The sequence below is a fragment of the Aspergillus fijiensis genome, assembly GCF_003184825.1.
Source record: "Aspergillus fijiensis CBS 313.89 unplaced genomic scaffold BO72scaffold_58, whole genome shotgun sequence".
In the NCBI taxonomy this organism is placed as follows: Eukaryota; Fungi; Ascomycota; class Eurotiomycetes; order Eurotiales; family Aspergillaceae; genus Aspergillus; species Aspergillus fijiensis.
Genome location: NW_024469034.1, coordinates 1 through 19,468, shown reverse-complemented (window position 1 = coordinate 19,468; position 19,468 = coordinate 1). Strand labels below are relative to the sequence as shown.

The following is a 19,468-nucleotide window of genomic DNA, read 5'->3' as shown; positions in this document are numbered from 1 at the left end:
CGTTTCTCTCACTTCACATCTTCCTTTCTATTCCCCGCCTCTGGGAGATGTTTTCATCCTACACACGCATACACATACAATGTCCGATCAACAACAACCACAACCTCTCACCTGGGTCGTCACCGGCTGCTCCTCCGGCATTGGTGAGGCCTTGGTTCGCGCGATCTTGGACAAGGTGAGTCAGTCCTCTTCCTCGATACGGCTATGCGGATGCTAATCAGAAGGGTCACATTAAACAGGGTGACCAAGTCATCGCGACTGCCCGCCCACGCGACGGTGTCAGCGGTGGAGACCGTCTCTCGGCTCTGAAAGACGCGGGCGCTGCTGTGTTCGAGCTAGATGTAAGCAGACCGCAAGAAGAACTCGACACTAAGGCCCGCGAGATCTGGGGGATCTTTGGCAAAGTGGACGTGTTGGTCAACAACGCAGGATATATCGATGCAGGAATTTTCGAAGAAATCACGTTTGTCCCGCCTGACCTACTTCTAAATCCGTCATGACAGTTCAAAAGACCTAAGACTATGTTACCCTCTTCTAGCGAGTCGTTTCTCATCAACTCCCTTCGCACTAATGCCTTGGGTCCCCTCAACCTGACCCGCGCCTTTCTCCCTCTGATGCGTGCCCGGCAATCCGGAACCGTGCTCTTCTCCAGCACCGTAGGAGTTTACTACGGTGCGCCGGGGGCTTCGAGCTACACGGGTGGCAAGGGTCTGCTGGAGACCGTCGTCCCCAACCTGGCCCTCGAGCTGGCGCCCTATGGCATCCGAACATCGCTCCTCACCTACGGCTACTTTCGCACGGAGGTGATGGCGCCCGGCAACATTCATTACCGGGCCCCCCGCCAGCTGCCGGAGTATGCGGAAATGAACCGTCTGGTGGCGGCTGGTTGCGCGGCCTCGAACCACAATCAGTCGGGCGATCCTGCGAAGGCAGCTGCAGTGGTTGTTGAGGCGGTTAAGGGGACAGGTCGATGGCAGGGCAAGCAATTGCCTTTGCGGTTGCCTATTGGGAAGGATGCTATCAGTGCCATCCGCAAGGCCTGTGAGGAGAGGTTGGCGATCTGTGCGGAGCTGGAGGGGATCGTGGATCAGACTGATTTTTAGATGTACTCTTTCTTTCTTTTTTTCCGACGGGATGTCAGTGAATGAATACCTATATGATGTTTGTTAGGAGAACTTCTTTGAAATCATCTGTCAGTGGACTTGTACATGGCCTGTCGATGTGATCGGAGTTATCCGCATGCCAAAAGGGTATGGGGCAGTAGTCTGACACGATCGCAAAGATCAGTGGTGGTTACGTGCAGCATCAGACGGAGTAGGCATCTAGGACTAGATAGTTTGAGAGGGCTGAGGACTTACCGAGCTGGTAAGGATAGGAATGCTAGCCATACGTTCGACATGCACTGTCAGATTTCGGGATGTGGATTGGGTTGACATTCACTTCCTAATCAGGAAGGCATGGCATGCCGGAACTACAGGCATGTGAGGCGTCATCCCCTCCTCATCCTTTCCCCATCCACCGGAAAGCCTCTACCCATCACATAAATGACCTCATCAAAGAAGGACAAAAGTTATTCTTATAATTGCACACCCTTCAGCTCACACGCCAGACACCAAAACGACACGAACGCCCCGCTTGGACGTGTCAGAGACGTGATTGTGGAGACTGCCCCATCTATACAAAGCTTACCTCAATATCCTCGCAACCACCTTTCTAGTCAGCAATTCAACTGCTCCTAACTCGCCTCCTTCTTCTGGTCTGGCTATGGTGTCGCCCATCATGGCTGAGAAGAGCATCAACTCTCCTCCATCCAGCCCTCCCATCTATCCTCAATCACCTGCAGGATGGCAGGTTGCCCTCCGTGCCATAAAACGTCTCTATGCCCAGCGACAATACAAGCAGTGCACTGCGCGCGTCTCGGAGCTGCTCATAACCGCGCCAGAGCCAGTAAGTATCTAGCTCTTGGGAGGCGAGTCGACCAGATCCGAAATGATTACCCCGAGCGAGCCGGAGGTGTGCGTGAGTCGAGTGCTTACACCGATCCTTCCAGATCCATCCTGTTTACCAGACGTTCCTCTATTTCTACAGCGCCATCTGCTATGAGGCAATGGGCCTTTCCGCTCACAATTATTCTCGCAACAAGCTCCCATTGCTGCACTCTGCTCTAGACTGTTTCACCAACTGCAGTGCTGTCTTGCCGAGCCCAGTCCCAACCACTGAGCGCTACTCACACATTTCCGAGGCTTTGTTTACTTCAGTCCCCTCGGATTCGTCCTCGTATTCTGACTCCCCGGGATCGAGAACTAGGCCCTCGAGCCTTGCAAGCAGCCTTGCGGACATGATCGAACGATCTCTCATCTACGGCAGCGTGGATGGGGATCCCTTTGTCTCACACGATGGCGATGATCAAGACAGGCAGTTTCAAGAAGGGCTATGCACAGGGATTCTAGCGACAAGCGCCAGTCAAAGCCACTTGATTCCCTCTCCCTTGAATGTCAGAAAACCTTCCGGGGCTTCTATTTCTAGCATATCAGGCACATGTGGTGATGCACCGAAAGCAAGCAAGACCAGTGATTTACATGCTTGGACAAATCGCCCAGCAGCCAGCAGTGTCGGCACAAGCAAGATTCCTCTTGCTCGTCCACCTTCCAAGGTTCCTCTCAAAGTTGCTCCACGACCCGTTCGAACCCCTTCTCCCGAGCCTCGACACGGGACACATTTTGCAGAAGCCATTTCTAGCTTGGAAGAAGGGCGGAGAATTCTTCCATACCCCACAGAGTACACCAACCATATCTCAAACTACAACAGCAGTATACGCTCTCTTAACACCCAGATCACCTCGAGCATCACCACAATCCGGGCCATGATTGAGGAAGTAACCGAGATGCAGCACGCTCGCCGGGTGTCGAAGAGTATCCGACGTTCGGCATCTTTCTGGAGCTTCAGTCCTGTGAAGGAGAGGGATCGGACTTCTTCGTCGGCCGTATCTCGTGCCAAGTCTGCTGATAACAGCTCGGGACGAGTACTCGTCACAGAGAGCATGGAGCAGCGGATTGAGAGGCTACGCAGTGAAGGGTGGCAGACAGTCGGAACCAAGTCTCAGCGGCGAGGGTGGAAGGGAGAGGAGTACTACCGGGCCTACTGCTCTAGAGTCTTGGAAGAGCTATACCTGAAGGAAGTGCAGTGATCCATTTTTTACTGGTTGCATAGATGTCTTGGCGTTTGAGTTGCATTGAGCTTGTTTGCCTCTGGCGTGTCGGTCCAGCGATCTTTTGAGGGTTGCGCTTGGCGTTGAGAATTGCATATGTATAGCATTGTCGCGTCGTTTGTACAGTTAACTTAGCATTGGGGTGAGAATTGTAAGGGTAGCCGGCGCACGGGGCTGTCTATACTTTAAGGAGATGCAGAAACTTTTCTGGTTCCGATTGCATCGATGGGCTGGTTCCTGAGACCAAAAGAGAGCACTAATTAGGGCAACCAGATAGCCACTGCACCTTCCATTACATGAATCGGGAATCGATAAGTGGACACACGATGCATTCATGCATATCATTCATTTCTTCCTCGAGACTTTCATGCATCGACTTAGTGAAACACAGCTTTGGGAAAAACTCCTTCAACCCTAGCAGTAAAGGGCCATGGAGCTAGTGGGACGTGTCAGAGTTGTTTCACAGGGCTCCGAGCAAAAAAAGAGACGACAGATTGGCTCCAAGCCTGCACGATCCAATCAGTGCCGGGCGATTGAACTACAGACTTTTGTGGCTGGTGATAGTCGATTTAGGTAGTGTTGTACTCATTTACAGCTCCGATTGAGATAGATCCGATTTCGAGGTGCAAGCTTGAATTTTTTTTGTCCCCCTTGGGGGCCAAATGTCGCTGTCTGTGGTTTAGCCAGTGTGCAGTACGAGTACGAATTGCTAAATATAGCTAGCTAGTTGACACGGCGTAAACTTTTAGCATAGCAGTGACAATTGCTGTGGGCGTTTGTGGATTCCCACATGTCTTACTATGGAGTATGGACAGTATGACTGCGTACTGTATGTACCTTTCTCCTATAACATCCGTGGGCGGCACAAAATTTGGGCGAGAGGGAGAGGGGGGGGACACCGCCTGGGGATTTAATTAAACAGGGCTGATTTAGCGTCAGGGACTGGCGGTTTCAGGTTCAGTGCGCGAGTTCGGCGGGGTGCCTGATTTGCAAGGCTGCATTAGTATTTCGAGTAGATTTACCTACCCTCCAATGGTCATGAGACGGACTTGTATTGGCCTGATCCATTGGGCTGAGATTCAGTTCCAATTGGGAGTTGACGTCAAACACGATAAGTTAAGTTGACTTGAGCAAACAATGGAAGTTTATGTAGTGTACGGAGTACTGTACATACAGAGGGAAGCTCCATTAAATGCGGCAGCCTTGTCAGTGGAAAGTAAAGGTAGCCGTGGCTGTGCTTTCCACCACCCACGGGCTAGAACTTGGACTTTCGTACTTCCTCCCACTGCCTCCCCACTATCCACTATCGAGGTCTCGCTGTCTCTCCCTGACTCTCACCTCTCTTTCCTTTCCAAATAAAACCCTCGCTGGCCCTGATACCTCGCTCTTATTGACTTTTCCTGCCTGAATCTCTCACTCTCTCACTCTGCATTGCATTGCCTTGCCTTGCACGTGCATTGCCGATTAACGCCTCAGGTACAGTACCGCTGCCGCCCGCCCGTGTTTACACCCTCAGCTCTCTCCTCCACCCTCTTTTTTTACACTTTACAGTACTCCCTCCCCCCACGTCTCCCCCCCTTATCGCTCATCCACATTTTGTCTGGTCGTCTTTCCCCCTGGATTTTCTACCTCACACACCTGACGCAGTTTATTTCTTTTGATCTGGTCAGAGACTCACCCGTAATCACTGCTCCTCTAGTCCAATCTCTCTCCCACGACTCTCGACCGGGATTTTCTCCGACCTCGTTTGAACCGCCCCGCTACTATTCGCACGTGCGGGGTTTCCCATCGATTCTTCGCGCGCTCGCTGGTCAGAGCCCACCCACCGCACACTACTTTTTTAGATCCTAAGGCCAGGATAATCGGCCTTATCACCCGTCGAGATGAGTTGTACGTTGTCAGCCTCTTTCATGCTTGCTTTCTCATCGCCCATCCCCCGTCCCACGAGACATGGTCCACGCCTCGTGGTAGCTTCGCTTGCCTTGAAGCGCTATCGCTGTTCCTTATCCTATCTCCTATCTTGCTGGTGGTGGTGTCTTGGAGCTCTCATGCTTCACAACTTCCCCCATGAATGCCTCATTCTCAATCACCTTTCTCTGTGACCCCAGTGTCCGGGTTTGGGGTGGATTTCTCATTCTGATCTGCTTTCTTGGTCCGCCAATCTCGTGAGGCATTGTTGTTGTCTCCGTTTTCCTTATACCGTCCATCTGTCTTGCCTTGGGAGTGTGTGTAGCTCATGTGCATTGATCTGTCGCTGTCCTTTGCAAGCAAATGACTCGACCAGCATGCGCTAACCTTGGGATTCTCGTTTAGTCTCTAATATGCTCAACAAGCTGTCTGGACAGCCGGAAAGCTACGAGAAGAAGTACGGTTCTCCCCCCTGCTTCATATCGTGTGGAAGGCGTACTAATAAGTGATTTTGCTCTTTCGGTATAGATCCCACTACAAATTCGGAAGAACGCTCGGTGCTGGCACATATGGTATCGTCCGGGAGGCGGATAGCAGCAAAGGGAAAGTCGCGATCAAGATCATCCTGAAGAAGAATGTCCGAGGCAACGAACGCATGGTCTACGATGAGCTGGAGATGCTCCAGGCTCTGAACCATCCCAACATCGTCCACTTTGTCGATTGGTTCGAATCGAAGGTCGGTCAACGCAGTGGCTCGCCCCGTCGTTGCTTCTCCCTCTAACAGCTCGATAGGACAAGTTCTACATCGTCACGCAACTGGCCACAGGTGGAGAGTTGTTCGATCGCATTTGCGAATACGGAAAGTTCACAGAGAAGGATGCGTCTCGAGTCATCCGACAGGTGCTCGGTGCCGTACATTACCTGCACGAGCGAAACATCGTCCACAGAGGTGAGTGCGCTCCTGCCTCGCTTCCAGATTCTACGAAATTGCCCTGCGCAGAAAACTGATTTCCAAATGTGCGCATTAGATCTGAAGCCCGAGAACCTTCTATACCTCACCCGCGCCCCTGATTCCCCCTTGGTTCTGGCCGACTTCGGTATCGCTAAGATGTTGGATAGCCCCAGCGAAGTTCTCACCAGCATGGCGGGATCGTTCGGCTACGCTGCCCCCGAGGTGATGTTGAAGAAGGGCCACGGCAAGGCCGTCGACATGTGGTCCCTCGGAGTCATCACCTACACCCTCCTCTGCGGCTACTCGCCCTTCCGGTCCGAGAACCTGACCGACCTGATCGAGGAGTGCCGCTCGGGGCGGATCATCTTCCACGAGCGCTACTGGCGCGACGTCTCCCAGGACGCCAAGGACTTCATCCTCACGATGCTGCAGCCAGACCCCGCCAAGCGCGTCACGTCAGAGGACGCCCTGAAGCACCCCTGGCTGACCGGCGAGACCGCCAGCGACCGCGACCTGCTGCCCGAGATCCGCGCCTACATCGCCCGGTCGCGTCTGCGCCGCGGCATCGAGATCATCAAGCTGGCCAACCGCATCGAGTCCCTCAAGATGCAGGAGGACGACGACGAGGATATCCCCAGCGTCGTCGAGGTGGCGGGCGGCGAGGCCGACGCCGCGGCCCCCCACTCGACCGACCCGGCGGCCGCCTCCCCGAACGGCAAGTCCGCGCCTTCGTCCCCGGAAAGCGACGCCACGGGCCGCAAGAAGCGCAGCCTTAGCAAGGTCGCCCGCGGCGCGATCTTCCGGGAGGTTGTCCTTGCCAAGGTGCGCGAGGCGAAGGAGACCGAGGAGCGCGAACGCGTGGAGCGGGAGGCTCGCGAGAAGACCTCTCATGCTTGATTGGTGGTTGAGTCCTACGAATTTTAGCGAAGTTTCTCGATAGAGAGGGGCAGAGAGGGGGTGAGATGTCTTTCCGACCCCACTATCTGTGTGCAACTTTTTGCTTTGGGGGTGGGGGTCATTGGCTTCTATTCCTGTTTTTCTTTTGGACACCATGAACACACACACCGTGGAGAATGCTCCTTCTGCATTTTTCTTTTCTTTTCAAATGATTCCCCGTCCATAGTTTCCTTGTCTTCTAGTGGGTTATGTCCATCTTTGTGAACGAGAATCTGATTTTGCATCTAGCTGGTTACATCGTACGGTTTTTAACGGAGTTAGAAGACGGTCATCGAATAGTATTAGTAGAGATATCGTGGTTCATTTCTTGGATTCACAGATGAAACAGAAGACAAGACAAGGCAAGACGGGGAAGCATTAGGCGAGGCAGTAAGAAGATATGTGGATGTGGAAGTCCAAATGCTAGCGGAAGGATGGGAGGTGGGAGGTGGGAGGTGGGAGATGGGAGATGTAGGAGATCCGTGTGAATCCCAGCCTCAGCCTCAGCCAGCCAAGGGATTTCGAAACCAGAAACAAGAACAAGAGAAAAACTCCAGATACGCCCGCGCCAATAGACCCCCCATGCAGATGATAAACACAACAGACGACAGAGGCGTGAGAATAGAACCCAAGAACGAACCGCGGGAAAGAGATCACTCGAGTATGATACTTCACTCCTTCGGTCCCGCCTGTCAACCCTCTTCATTCAATCGCCCTCACCCCCAATTCCCCCTCCCCCCCGAATCCTGACCCCAGAAACAGGAAGAGGAAGGGGCTATACATTATCATCATCATACATGAAATTGATATCCCTGGGCCGACGGCGGTTATACGAGACGAAATCCTTGTCGCCGGGGGGCCGCTCGTTGCGGCTGTTGGCGGTCAGCATGCTCTGGATGCTCATGCAGACGCTCTCGACCGTCTGCACGGGCGACCAGCCGGCCGAGCTGAGGAGGTCGAGGCAGATGATCCCGTTGCTGTAGATGTGCGGGTGGATGGGGATGGTGCGGCGGGGGTGGGTGGTTGCAGTCGCGTTATTCTCATCGGCGGCGGCGGGGGTGGTGACGAATTGGACTTCGGGGGGTTCTATTATTTTCCCCCGGGGGGCATTAGCGATGCGTATTCTCATATATATATATACACGGGTACCGATGTGTATGGTGGTGATGGTGGTGGGGAGGTTCAAGCCTTGGGGAGAGCAGCGCGGAATTTGGATTCAGATCGCGGGGCATCCATCACCCCCCACCCCCCTCTCTCTCCGAGTCTCTATCTTGTGGCAGCAGGGGGGGGGGGGAACGCACCAATTGGATATTTATTGCTGAAGGTGAACTTCAACCGGTAGGTTTCGTTCAGATACAGCGGGTTCTCGTCCAGCACTTTGATGTCCATGAGCCATTCTTCGAGGTTGTCGGATTTGACGATCGAGATGCCGGGCGGAAGGTGTTCTTTTATCTGTATGGCACGAACAGGCGCGGGGTGTTAGCTGGTGTGCTAGGTCTTTTTGAGGGGTGTGGTGTGTTATATATTAGATGTCGAGGAGACCGAGGTTTTGCGATTGGAGGTAGAGCCCATGATTGTTGAGGGACCCGTGGTGGGGAGAGGGGGAAAGGCAAAGTCAACTCATTCATACCTTGATAAGCTCCTGCGACGGACGGTGTAACGTTAGCCGGGGAAATTTGTCTTCGCGGGGGAACATGCGGAGAGACACAAAAAAAAAAAAGAAAGAAAGAAAGAAGAACATACCTTGCTTAACCGCTTTGTAGCGAACATCTTGAGAAAAGGGGATCTTGCACAGCACACACTCTCAGAAGATCAAAGGCATCAACTCCGGGTTCCAGCGGTGTTCAAGTATAAAAGCCGGTGGCCGTTGAGTGAGGCTCTGCGGAGTCGAGTCGTACGGTCAATTTGCAGATGACGTCTGGAACTTTATGGGTGGAGCAGATGCAAAACAGGAATGCAGTCTCGAAAAGAGTAAGAAGGTATGTCTGCGAGCTGGAAGGGGGTGTTTTCTCTGGCAGAAAGGTTTATACAAGATAAATTGTATGAAGCGAAGAAAGAGGGCGTCTGGTCTCGGGCGGCTCCCCCAGAAGTAAGTATGGAATGGAAAGAGTAGCTCCGCCCGTCGATCAGCTGGAGATCTGCCCGAGGCCCCCCGTCACCTGATCTTGGTATTCCCACGTGATCGTCCTGTCGGCCGTATAGACGGGACGGACTGTACAGCAGATACCACATGCAATACAGTACATGATCAGGTCAACTTCTCTTCCCTCTTGACCAATTTAGGTCAGCTCACCCATGATACTAGATGCCTAGTACTCTGTATCATCAATCATCCTGTTACTCACTACCATGTTTCCAGTGTCAAAACTTGTCAAAATTTTTGAGGTCACTATACACAGGGTGATTTAAAGATATAAAAGGAAAACTCGAGACATGGTCACAGTGCAGCACGAGACAGAAAACATAGGAAATCAGAACAAACGGAGTCAACGCCATGAAAACCAATTGGTACAACTGATATATCACCACAGCTCCCTGCTCCCACACACTTCCCATACACGCACAAGTGATATAGACAATTAATCTTTTTTTTCTCTCTTGGTCATTTGTATTCGCTTCTAAATAGCAAAAGAAAATAGTTGGGTGCCACATATCAGAATCACGTGCCCTGAAGCTGTTTTACAGGTCTTGGAGATACTCAGCCACGCTTCATCCAACTTCTACCGATCGACTTCACCGAACACAAGATCCATAGTACCTAAAGAACAATTAGCTGATTGTTTCCTTCCTGTGAGTGAAGAACGGGCAGAACATACCAATGATAGCGACAGCATCGGCCAACAAGTGACCACGAGATACTTGGTCGAAACCACCCAAGTGAGCAAATCCGGGAGCACGGATCTTGCAGCGGTAGGGTCTCTCGCTACCGTCACTGACCAGGAACACACCCATCTCGCCCTTGGGAGCCTCAATGGCGGAGTAGGTCTCTCCGGGGGGCACAGAGTAACCCTTGGTGAACAGCAGGAAGTGGTGGATCAGAGCCTCCATGTTCTCCTTCATGGCGGCACGAGGAGGAGGGGAGATCTTGTAGTCCTCGACACGGACGGGACCAGCGGGCATCTTGTTCAGGCACTGGTGGATAATGCGGAGGGACTGGCGGAATTCCTCCATACGGCACAGGTAACGGTCGTAGCAGTCACCGTTGACACCAACGGGCACGTCGAACTCGACCTGGTCATAGGCATCATAGGGCTGAGACTTGCGGATATCCCAGGGGACACCGGATCCGCGCAGCATGACACCGGTGAAACTCATGTTCAGAGCCTCGGCGGCGCTGACAACACCGACACCCTGGGTTCTGGCCTTCCAGATACGGTTGTCCGTCAACAGCTCCTCGGTTTCGTCAATGCGATCACCGAACTGGGTAGCCCACTGGTAGATATCGTCGAGAAGACCGATAGGGATGTCCTGGGAAACTCCACCGGGGCGGACGTAGGCAGCGTGAAGACGGGCACCCGAAACTCGCTCGTAGAATTCCTAGGATAAATGATCACAGATTAGCTCAATGGAGCTCAATTGACGCGGACAGCGCGGCTTACCATGAGCTTCTCACGCTCCTCGAAACCCCACAAGAAAGGCGTCAAAGCACCAACATCCATGGCGTGTGAAAGGACGGACATGAGGTGGTTCAGGATACGGGTGATTTCGCCGAACAAGGTACGAATCCACTTGGCTCTGTCGGGGATCTCAACGTTCAACAGCTTCTCAACAGCCAGGGAGAAGCACTGCTCGTTGGTCATCATGGAGACGTAATCCAATCGGTCGAAATACGGCAGGGCCTGCATGTAGGACTTGTACTCTATCAACTTCTCCGTACCACGGTGGAGCAATCCAACGTGGGGATCTGCGCGGACGATCTCTTCACCATTGAGCTCCAGAATCAACCGAAGCACACCGTGAGCAGCCGGGTGCTGGGGACCGAAGTTGACGGTGTAATGGCGGATCTTGCGATTAGCCCCTGTGTCCGTGGACTCCATGTCGGCGGCGTAATCGTCTTCGGAAGCACCTTCCTTGTTGGCGAAGGAGGAAAAGGTCGGGTCAGTTGGAATGAGCTTGGTCGCCTGGTAGCTGGTCGGCTCGGCCTGCCGGCGAGGCAGAGTCGTCGTGATCGAGCGGCATCTGGGGAGAGCAGTGTTTCTGGAGAAGGTAGAGGGGCGGAGGCAAAGCCTTTTGGGCGCATTGCCCGCCAGGCGAGCGAAGGGAGCAGCCATTCGGAAGAGCGGGGTAGAAAGGACGAGGGTGAGAAGAGGCGGAACAGCCCTCAGCCCAGACACAATGGAGGTGTTGGAAGGAGGGGTGGAGATGCGGGAATTGGGGATGTGGAATTGAGGCGGGCTCAGTGACGCCTTCTGGAGGTTGCGCTTTCCAATCGAGATACATTTTGGATCGTCACGTGAGGGTAGCTTTCTGGTCATCAGGCCGTCTCTGGTTGGTCTCCCGCTCGGCCCTCTATTGCTCAGCTCCCTAGTGCGGCCGACAGCCATTGCCGCTGGGTGCAGAATAGAGAGCTCTGCTCTGCTCCCCCTCCCGCTCTTCGCCGCCTTTGGCCCTGCAGAAAAATACTGCCGCTGCGGTCAAAGAACTTTTCTGAGAATCCGCTTCAAATTATTGTCCCTCCGTCACCTTCTTAAATTCCCCCACTTTTCTCGCCCATCATGGCACCCCTCATCGCTTCGCAGGAGGAAGTCCAACGTAGACGGGTATGCCTGGCTCTTCTGCTCTTGCTTCTAACATCTTCTCTGACCCTTCGTACTAATTGCGCTCCCAGATTGTCGATATCAACCCCGAAACCGTCTCCAACTTCGCCTCGACAGATTTCCCCGGTCACTGGCCTGGCGAGTCGCACGAATGGAACCTGCAAAAATTCCGTGATGTATGTTCGTCCAGCTCAAACTCAAGTCCAGCTTCCTTCACTGCCAATTTGTTTCTTGCGCGCATGCGCTAACGTATCTTACTCTCGCACGACATAGAACTTCAATGTCGAGTTTCACCGGAACGAGCAATTCGAAGCTTCCTTCTCGCTGGTCGGCGTCGACGCCTCGATCGCCAATGCCTTCCGCCGCATCCTCATGGCCGAGGTGCCCAGCATCGCCATCGAATTCGTGTTCGTCCACAACAACACCTCCGTCATCCAGGACGAGGTGCTCGCGCAGCGGCTGGGTCTGATCCCCCTCAAGGGCTCCGTGGAGGGCATCAATTGGATGCGGTGGTTCAAGAAGCCCACCGAGGACGACCCGGAGGGCGGCAGCACCCCGAGCGACTTCAACACGATCGTCCTGCGCCTGGACGTCAAGTGTGAGAAGAACCCCCACGCCGCCGCCGGCGAGGACGACCCCCGCAAGCTCTACAAGCACGCTCACGTCTACGCCCGGGACATCACCTTCCACCCGGTCGGTCGGCAGGAGCAGTTCTTCGTGGGCGATGACGCCATCCAGCCCGTGAACCCGGACATCCTCATCGCCAAGCTGCGCCCCGGCCAGAAGATCGACATGGAGCTGCACGTCATCAAGGGCATCGGCGCCGACCACGCCAAGTTCTCCCCCGTCGCGACCGCCTCCTACCGTCTCCTGCCCGACATCAAGATCCTGCGCCCCATCGTCGGCGAGGACGCGCGCAAGTTCGTCAAGTGCTTCCCCGCCGGGGTCATCGGCCTGGAGCAGGTCACCCGGGAGGAGGCGTCGCAGAAGGGAAGCGGCTACGAGGGTCACGAGGGCGAGATGAAGGCCGTCGTGCGCGATGCCTTCAAGGACACCGTCAGCCGCGAGTGTCTCCGACACGAAGAGTTCCAGGGCAAGGTGAAGCTCGGTCGCGTTCGTGATCACTTCATTTTCAACGTGGAGAGCGTTGGCCAGGCCGACAGCGACGTGCTGTTCTTGGAGAGCGTGAAGGTGCTGAAGCTGAAATGCGCGAGATGGAAGCGGGGCCTCGTTGACCTTGCGCGCTGAATTCGGTTTTCCTCCCCGCACCTAAAATGATTTGAAGCTATATAATGCATTGGCCAGGCGTTGGATTCCTATTTGTTTTTGTTGTCCTGTGCTTTCTTATTTCTGCGTTTGTACATTTTACGGACAAAAGTTGGTCCACACAAACCTTCTTTACAACTTGTCGGGAGTCCGGACAGGGAAACAACTTTTGAAATAGAAAAAGCAGATTTAACTCCTATTAATTGCTTGACGTGGCTCATCGTAGGAGAATCGTGTATTCTTCGTAAACTAGTGTGCATTTGCACTATATAAATTCCGGTACCCGCAGCATATGGTGTGGCTCTTAGCTGAAATCCAGCCTGTACCGGAAGTCGATGGTATAGGCGGGGTCACTGACTGCGATCTCCTGGCCATCGGCGATCAGATCGCTGAGCTTGAGCTTCAAATTGGGCCGGGTCTGCTCCTCCAACTGCGGCGGGAACCGCTGGTAGAGGGTCTTCTCCTCCGTGCGCATGCTGGGCTTCTTCAGCTGGGCCTCGGGTCGCTCGCCCAGCGCCTCGATAAAGGCCTCCAGCGTCATGTTCGGGTCCACGGTCATCGCGCGCGCGAGGTTGCCGCAGACGGGGCAGTCGGGTTTCTTCTCCGCCTCAAAGGTGTACGTGTAGACGCCCTCCTCGCCGGCGTACATCATGTAGTTCTCCAAGTACGGGTTGCACGAGGTGGCAATCTTCAGGGCCTCGGAGGTGGTGGCGGCGGCGATGACGGCGTTGGTCGAGGCGATGGCCGGGATGATGTTCTTCACGACGCCCTGGGTCATCTGGAAGGTGACTCCAGGGATCTGGAACTGGCGGGCCCGCTCCAGCGCCGCGTTGTAGATCCAGCCGATGTGCTCCAGGTCGTCGCTGTCGAAGGTGTCGTCCTTGCGCTGTTCCTGCCAGGCGATCTGGTGGGCCCATTCGATGCAGTGCTGGGGCTGGCGCGGGATGGTGGCGATGGTGCAGAGCGGCACCGCAGGTCGGGGCGCGTGCATGTCCAGCTGGCACTCGATGCAGGAGGAGAGCGTCGGCAGAATCACACGAGCTTGACCCTTGAACCCTGTTTTTCTGGACATGAGCCTCCGTTGGGTGTCTTTGGGGGAAAATCAAGGGACGCAAGTTACCTTCGGTTCCGCCATCGATGAGGGGCTTCAAGCTCTCCGGGTTCTCGAAGTCTACCATGCCGACCAGTGTCGAGTTGATCCAACGTCGGGCTTCGATGCTGTCAAGGCCGCAAACAACGATCTTGAATTGCATGTAGTAGTCTTCGTCTTTGTCTTGGATCTTGCCGACATAGGGGGTGATCTTCACGCCTTTGACACGTTTCTCCACAAAGGCAGCCGCAACCTCGGCTTTGGGTTTCCCGATATCAGATTGACGGAACAAGAACTGACGGTTGAGGTTGGAGATGTCGATTGTGTCTGTCTTGGTTGATTAGTTGGTGGTCAACTCGAGCGCGGGGATGAAGAGCAACTTGCCCATGTCGATGACGTGAATGTCTTTAAAACCTGATAAGGCCAGGTTCTTCAGGATTTCACATCCCAGGCCTCCAGCACCTCTATGGACGGTCCCGGTCAGCTCTTATCAAGTCGCTGATGATTATTTTTGAGCTTACATGACCCTATTCTCTATTAGTGAAAAGCGCGGTTGAGACAATCACTGATACTTACAAGATCTTGGATGATTCTAGAGTGCTTATCGTCTCCGGTCCAGGAACCCAGTCCTCGTCACTGGATGGGCCCGACCTCGTCAAGACATTATACAAGTGCTTCCTGGACGGGTTCAGCATCTGTGCTCGTAATTCGCCGGGCCAGAAAACTGTACCATCGGAGCTTTTGGTCTATGGCAACCATTTTGGTGGGATGGAGTTATAAGAAAAAGCTAAGAAATTCCCACCGGAATTGCTGATACTCCAGGTTTCTGGGGCGCGTGTACCTCACCGGTACAGCCGAGAGACAACAGTTCTGTCGCTTTCCGACCGCTGGATTGAACGCAAACTGAATGGTATAGCCGGCCAATAGTTCGGATTCTCCGACCTTTCGTAGCTGCGGGTGTAATGCAGCGGATGATGAGACCACAAGAAGTTCGTTGGTGACGAGGGGCAAAGCAAGTTGGAGTTGAATCCTCGATCGTTCGAGGGACCGGATTCCAAATACAAAACACCCGCCTCACGTGACATGACATCCCATACAAACTCCTTCCACCTGAGGTAATTTTGCTCGTCTACACCACGAACCGAATCGACGGTTTCATCCACTCATGACATGGACAGTCTTCTCACAGTCGTGAAGACGGTCACGCCGGATCGAGAGACGCTCATCTCAGCGGCTGCCGAGTCGTCGTCGCCTGTGGTCACCCCCGAGAAGCGGATTGTATCCGAACTCAATCGGGACGTCTCGTCACCTGAGGATATACTAGCGCTTTTGAAGTCCAAGCCCGACCAGGACCAAATCGCTCACGCCCTGGCAGTCCTTGACCCGGCAATTAAGACAGCGACAGTGAAAGACTTTGACATTCGGGTCCCAGGTCCTAAAACAGCGCAGATCCTAAATGTCCTGGTCACCGTTACTCTTCCGGATCATTGGGATGCCGTCCATGCGGAATCCCGAAGATCGAAATCGAGCTCCAAACTACGTGCGGCCTTGTTAAGATGCCTCAGTAGCGTTGCAGGTATTAGTTGCTTGTTGGCCCAGCTTCGCTCTCTCATCACCGCCTGTCGGTCATTTGCTCAGGAAGCGAGTGCATCGGGCCATCAGCTCCAGGCTAGAGGCATCCTGTCAGTGACATGTGCTCTGCTGGAGCCCAATGATCTGATGTACCGTCTGTATACCGATATCGAAGGTCTCTATCGTAATCCAGCTCAGAAACAAGCGGCATGGAGGGAATTGCTCTCCCACGTTGCTGCTAGTAGGATCCTCTCGACAGCCGCGGAGGCGATATCACTGATTAAAGACCTTGATGGGGTCAGCTCTTTGTCGTGGGTGGGAGAAGGGCCCAAGTATGCCTCCTGGCTCGGCACAAACATATGTCACATGGCTTCAAAGTTGCCTCTCGATAATGAGGAGGCTTGGAAAGCTATGGCTACTTTGACCGGACGCTCGTTGAGTCTTGGGTACACTGGTAAGATGCGCTGCTCCGACATTATCTTCGGTGTTAACGTGGACTCTAGACCATATGGTGCGGGAGATCTATCTGGGGCTTCTTGTAAACGAAGCAAACTACCAGCAGTATTATACTCTTTTCGACCATCTGCGACCGAATGAGCAAATCGCAATCATAGAAGCCATATTCAGAGACATTGAGAAGAAGCATTTTTCATCAATCATCCCTGACGAGACACAGAGTGTTTCGCAAGAAGTGCTTAGCGCTGCTGCTGCCTTGTGCTCTCTTGTCACGAAGGATAGGCCGCAAGTACAAGCACAGATTATTGATTGGCTGTCGAAAGGCCAGGGCGGCTCCATACATACTATCGAGTTACGCCGTGCACTGCTGACAAGCTTTGCCCATACGACAGGTGAGAGAGAGCAGGAAACATGTCACTAGCTTGTGTACTGACTGACATATGTTCTCGAGATTTGATGGTCTCTTTGGTCACTAAGAGCCTTGATCAGTCCGGAGACAAGCTCTACATTCAACATGCCCCAATCAGATGTCAAGAGGGTACTGTGTCCTTGAACCTCCAGTCTAGTCTCTCACTGACATATCTCAGCAAACACTCAAGTTATCCTTCTGACTTGCGGATATCTTCAACAAACTGATCCGCTGGAGGTGATGCGTGTGGGTCGGTCGGGGATGTTCCTTAATACAGTATCAAATCGCCTGGCAGCCTCTTCCGGGCGAGCGCGCTTTCTTGGGATGCTCATTGGTACGGCGATATCGCAACTGATCGAGCCAGCCGGCAAGGGCATGAAGTTTGACCTTGAAGAGATGGAAGGCGATGAGGCAAAGTGGTATTTGAGTTTGCTCAATCTGCAGGACAATGCAGGGTCCCCCGAGTCGATCAAATTTCTCAAGGGGTCGACACCGTCAACACAACGAACGCCTTCACAGAAAGTTCCTGCTATCAAGGGGGTAGGTACCTCGAAGAAAGGCAACACAAGGACGGCCAAGATTGTTGCGATCGAAGAGATCGAGGACTCCGAAGAAGAATCCGAGGATGATGGCCTTGTTCCTTACGAGAAACCCGATGAGGATTTCTCCGATGACGACGAAGATCCGACACTGGTTCAGCGGAATAAGCCCACAGCACCTGTGTAAGCTCATAAAGCGGGTCCTCACCACAACACAACTAATTTGATTTTAGATACATTAGCGATCTTATCACCTACTTACGAGACACCGAGAATGTCGAACGCTTTGAATTGGCCGTCTCCACCGCCCCTTCCCTGATACGACGCAAGATTGGATTTGGTACCGAGCTTGCTGAGAATATCGAAGAGCTTGCTCTTGTGGTGGTAAGCCTGCAGGAACAGGGGAAGCTTCCCAAGTTCCACGAGTACCAGCTCCAAAGCATGATCGCGTTGATCGTCTCTCAGCCACTGAAGATGGGTCACTGGTTCGCAGCGCTATTCTTCGACGGAGACCTTTCTCAACCGCAGCGCTCTGCTGTACTGACCGCACTCGGCCTAAGTGCTCGCGAATTAGCTGGTAACGGCGAAGCCGATGCCAAAACTCTTGGTCTTCCAGCCCTGCCAGATGCCTCTTTCCCATCGAAGAAGCTACCAAGTAGCCTGGAAGCCTTCTACTCGACAGAGTCACCCATCGCAGGCCTGACCAGGTCACTGGCGCAAGCTTCTCTGGAGCCGCTTGCAGCTCATGCGGAAGACTCACTGTCTGGACCCAACGCCCTCAAGGTGCGCACGTTTTCTTCGCGCATGGAGGTCGAAAAGAGGCGCCAGCAACGTGAAGCGCAGCGGCAGAAGTCGACTGTCAAGGATCTGTACAAGGTGTTGGCACAAGGGTTCTTCTATCCCCTCAAGGGACGTTTCGAAATGATGATGATGCAGTTCGGCTCGTAAGCCCCCCCCCATGTCTAGCCTGGCACCTGAGAGCACACTAACTTCTTTCCTCTGATTGCTAGATCCACCGCTCCCTCGTACAATCCCTTTTACGTGCCGCATTTGCTGTGCCTGTTCATCCAAACACTGACCCTCGTCCTCTCAACCATGGGCCCCAACACACCGTACCTGCCCAACCTGACGGGAGAAACCCTGTCATTCTTGCTCTCGCTCCACGGCCGCCCGCTCGCCGAAGACCCAAGCATCCTCTCCGCCCTCCTCTCACTTTTCCTGGCCGTAGTCGACCTGAATGTCGCCTCCGGCACGACCGGCGAAGAGCGGCTGGTCACCGAGTTTGCGACGCAGGTCGTGGAGCTCCGCGACTGGGTCGGGGAGGTCTTCGACCGGACGCCCGCCGTGCAAGACACGAGCGATCCACGCGAGCAGGTGCGGACGTTGGCTGCGGGCGTGATGGTGAAGCTGGGGGAGGTTATGGAGAGATACCAGGGGCGGTTGATGGGCGTGAACTCGGGATTCAGATATTAGCTTTAGCTTTGTTCAGCGGATAGCCAGAAATGCTGATCTGGTGGATTCTCTTCCGAATTCAGCTCTAGCCCCAGTGACATACATCCAAGGCCATAATCCCACCTACACACTGGACTGGACCGTACATGATACTTATTTTGACACGTACAGTATACAACTACACATACCCTATCCCCATCATAAACATCCCTCCTCCTCCCCCTCCACCATCAGCAAGTACATCCACCAAAATCTCCACCGCAGACACCAAACCCCAGCATACACAAACACCGTCCACTTCGTACAATCCAACCCCCCAAAACAACCCCCCGAAAGTTCTCACACAACAGCTCAGCTAGCCGCCACCACCACTAACCCCAAACTCAGTCCCAAAAGGACCCCCACCAGAACTCAACCCACCCACCACGTAAAACATACACAATGCTCCTTCGCACAAGCATGTACATACCATACCAAATGCCTAGCATCCAGCCGGTTGTGCCATCCACCATCCACTGCAATTAGATGACAGTGCTAAGTCACGTACCTCTTGCACAAACCACAAAAGCTAGGGTAAGTTACCACTGCATCCACCCATCCAGCCATTAGCCCCCGAGCATACGACCACGACCAACCCCTGCCTGGCAGTTATCAACGAACCCTAAATGACCCAACATCAATTGCAAAGCAGACAAACCTACACAGCAAAAGCCCTAGTGCATGAGCATAGACCCTCAACTCCCCAAACCCCAACCCCAACAACCCCCTTCTCTTTCTTTATGCTTGACTAAGACTGAGACAGACCTTACCCTGGGGATAGTGGAAAATGAAGTTTCGGGGCGCACGGGGGAGAGGATATCGTGCCTGTATGTAGCCTGCCTGTAGGGTGACTCGGGGGAATTGGGTGGGAGAGGAGGGGGGGG

The 19,468-nt window shown here is 53.8% G+C and overlaps 9 protein-coding genes across 9 annotated transcripts; 5 read left to right on the top strand and 4 right to left on the bottom strand.

Moving 5' to 3' along the window:
* Positions 1-79: 79 nt before the first annotated feature.
* Positions 80-1,103, top strand: BO72DRAFT_461971 (hydroxybutyrate dehydrogenase; the record flags this gene model as incomplete). The annotated part of the gene is made up of 3 exons (XM_040946546.1): positions 80-175; positions 240-463; positions 539-1,103. 3 exons carry the CDS (start codon positions 80-82, stop codon positions 1,101-1,103), a joined length of 885 nt encoding a protein of 294 aa, XP_040797560.1.
* Positions 1,104-1,818: 715 nt separating this feature from the next.
* On the top strand, positions 1,819-3,175 carry BO72DRAFT_350825 (uncharacterized protein; the record flags this gene model as incomplete). The annotated part of the gene is made up of 2 exons (XM_040940693.1): positions 1,819-1,947; positions 2,051-3,175. Coding segments are annotated over 2 exons (1,254 nt in total), but the record flags the coding sequence as incomplete, so codon positions are not given.
* Positions 3,176-5,529: 2,354 nt separating this feature from the next.
* BO72DRAFT_461969 (serine/threonine-protein kinase) lies at positions 5,530-6,965 on the top strand (the record flags this gene model as incomplete). Its single annotated transcript, XM_040946545.1, has 4 exons — positions 5,530-5,573; positions 5,645-5,852; positions 5,909-6,065; positions 6,145-6,965. The coding sequence occupies 4 exons, from the start codon at positions 5,530-5,532 to the stop codon at positions 6,963-6,965; spliced, it is 1,230 nt and encodes a 409-aa protein (XP_040797558.1).
* A 187-nt stretch (positions 6,966-7,152) lies between these two features.
* Positions 7,153-7,849, bottom strand: BO72DRAFT_231361 (uncharacterized protein). The gene has a single exon (XM_040939855.1). It carries the CDS (start codon positions 7,708-7,710, stop codon positions 7,339-7,341), a length of 372 nt encoding a protein of 123 aa, XP_040797557.1. The 5' UTR covers positions 7,711-7,849; the 3' UTR covers positions 7,153-7,338.
* On the bottom strand, positions 7,292-9,088 carry BO72DRAFT_451548 (ubiquitin-conjugating enzyme E2). The gene is made up of 4 exons (XM_040945511.1): positions 8,748-9,088; positions 8,635-8,646; positions 8,306-8,456; positions 7,292-8,090 (listed from the first exon to the last, which is right to left on the bottom strand). The coding sequence occupies exons 1-4, from the start codon at positions 8,772-8,774 to the stop codon at positions 7,780-7,782; spliced, it is 501 nt and encodes a 166-aa protein (XP_040797556.1). The 5' UTR covers positions 8,775-9,088; the 3' UTR covers positions 7,292-7,779.
* Positions 9,089-9,495: 407 nt separating this feature from the next.
* BO72DRAFT_412160 (NADH-quinone oxidoreductase subunit D) lies at positions 9,496-11,405 on the bottom strand. The gene is made up of 3 exons (XM_040942477.1): positions 10,604-11,405; positions 9,821-10,541; positions 9,496-9,762 (listed from the first exon to the last, which is right to left on the bottom strand). Exons 1-3 carry the CDS (start codon positions 11,273-11,275, stop codon positions 9,725-9,727), a joined length of 1,431 nt encoding a protein of 476 aa, XP_040797555.1. The 5' UTR covers positions 11,276-11,405; the 3' UTR covers positions 9,496-9,724.
* Positions 11,406-11,676: 271 nt separating this feature from the next.
* BO72DRAFT_412157 (DNA-directed RNA polymerase core subunit RPC40) lies at positions 11,677-13,221 on the top strand. The gene is made up of 3 exons (XM_040942476.1): positions 11,677-11,764; positions 11,833-11,937; positions 12,035-13,221. The coding sequence occupies exons 1-3, from the start codon at positions 11,720-11,722 to the stop codon at positions 13,007-13,009; spliced, it is 1,125 nt and encodes a 374-aa protein (XP_040797554.1). The 5' UTR covers positions 11,677-11,719; the 3' UTR covers positions 13,010-13,221.
* A 110-nt stretch (positions 13,222-13,331) lies between these two features.
* BO72DRAFT_471495 (NEDD8-activating protein UBA3) lies at positions 13,332-14,876 on the bottom strand (the record flags this gene model as incomplete). The annotated part of the gene is made up of 5 exons (XM_040947090.1): positions 13,332-14,083; positions 14,148-14,444; positions 14,502-14,581; positions 14,694-14,795; positions 14,848-14,876. The coding sequence occupies 5 exons, from the start codon at positions 14,874-14,876 to the stop codon at positions 13,332-13,334; spliced, it is 1,260 nt and encodes a 419-aa protein (XP_040797553.1).
* Positions 14,877-15,258: 382 nt separating this feature from the next.
* BO72DRAFT_480103 (telomere length regulation TEL2 family protein) lies at positions 15,259-18,663 on the top strand. The gene is made up of 6 exons (XM_040947610.1): positions 15,259-16,143; positions 16,193-16,537; positions 16,597-16,683; positions 16,733-17,276; positions 17,327-18,037; positions 18,104-18,663. Exons 1-6 carry the CDS (start codon positions 15,288-15,290, stop codon positions 18,564-18,566), a joined length of 3,006 nt encoding a protein of 1,001 aa, XP_040797552.1. The 5' UTR covers positions 15,259-15,287; the 3' UTR covers positions 18,567-18,663.
* Positions 18,664-19,468: the final 805 nt, after the last annotated feature.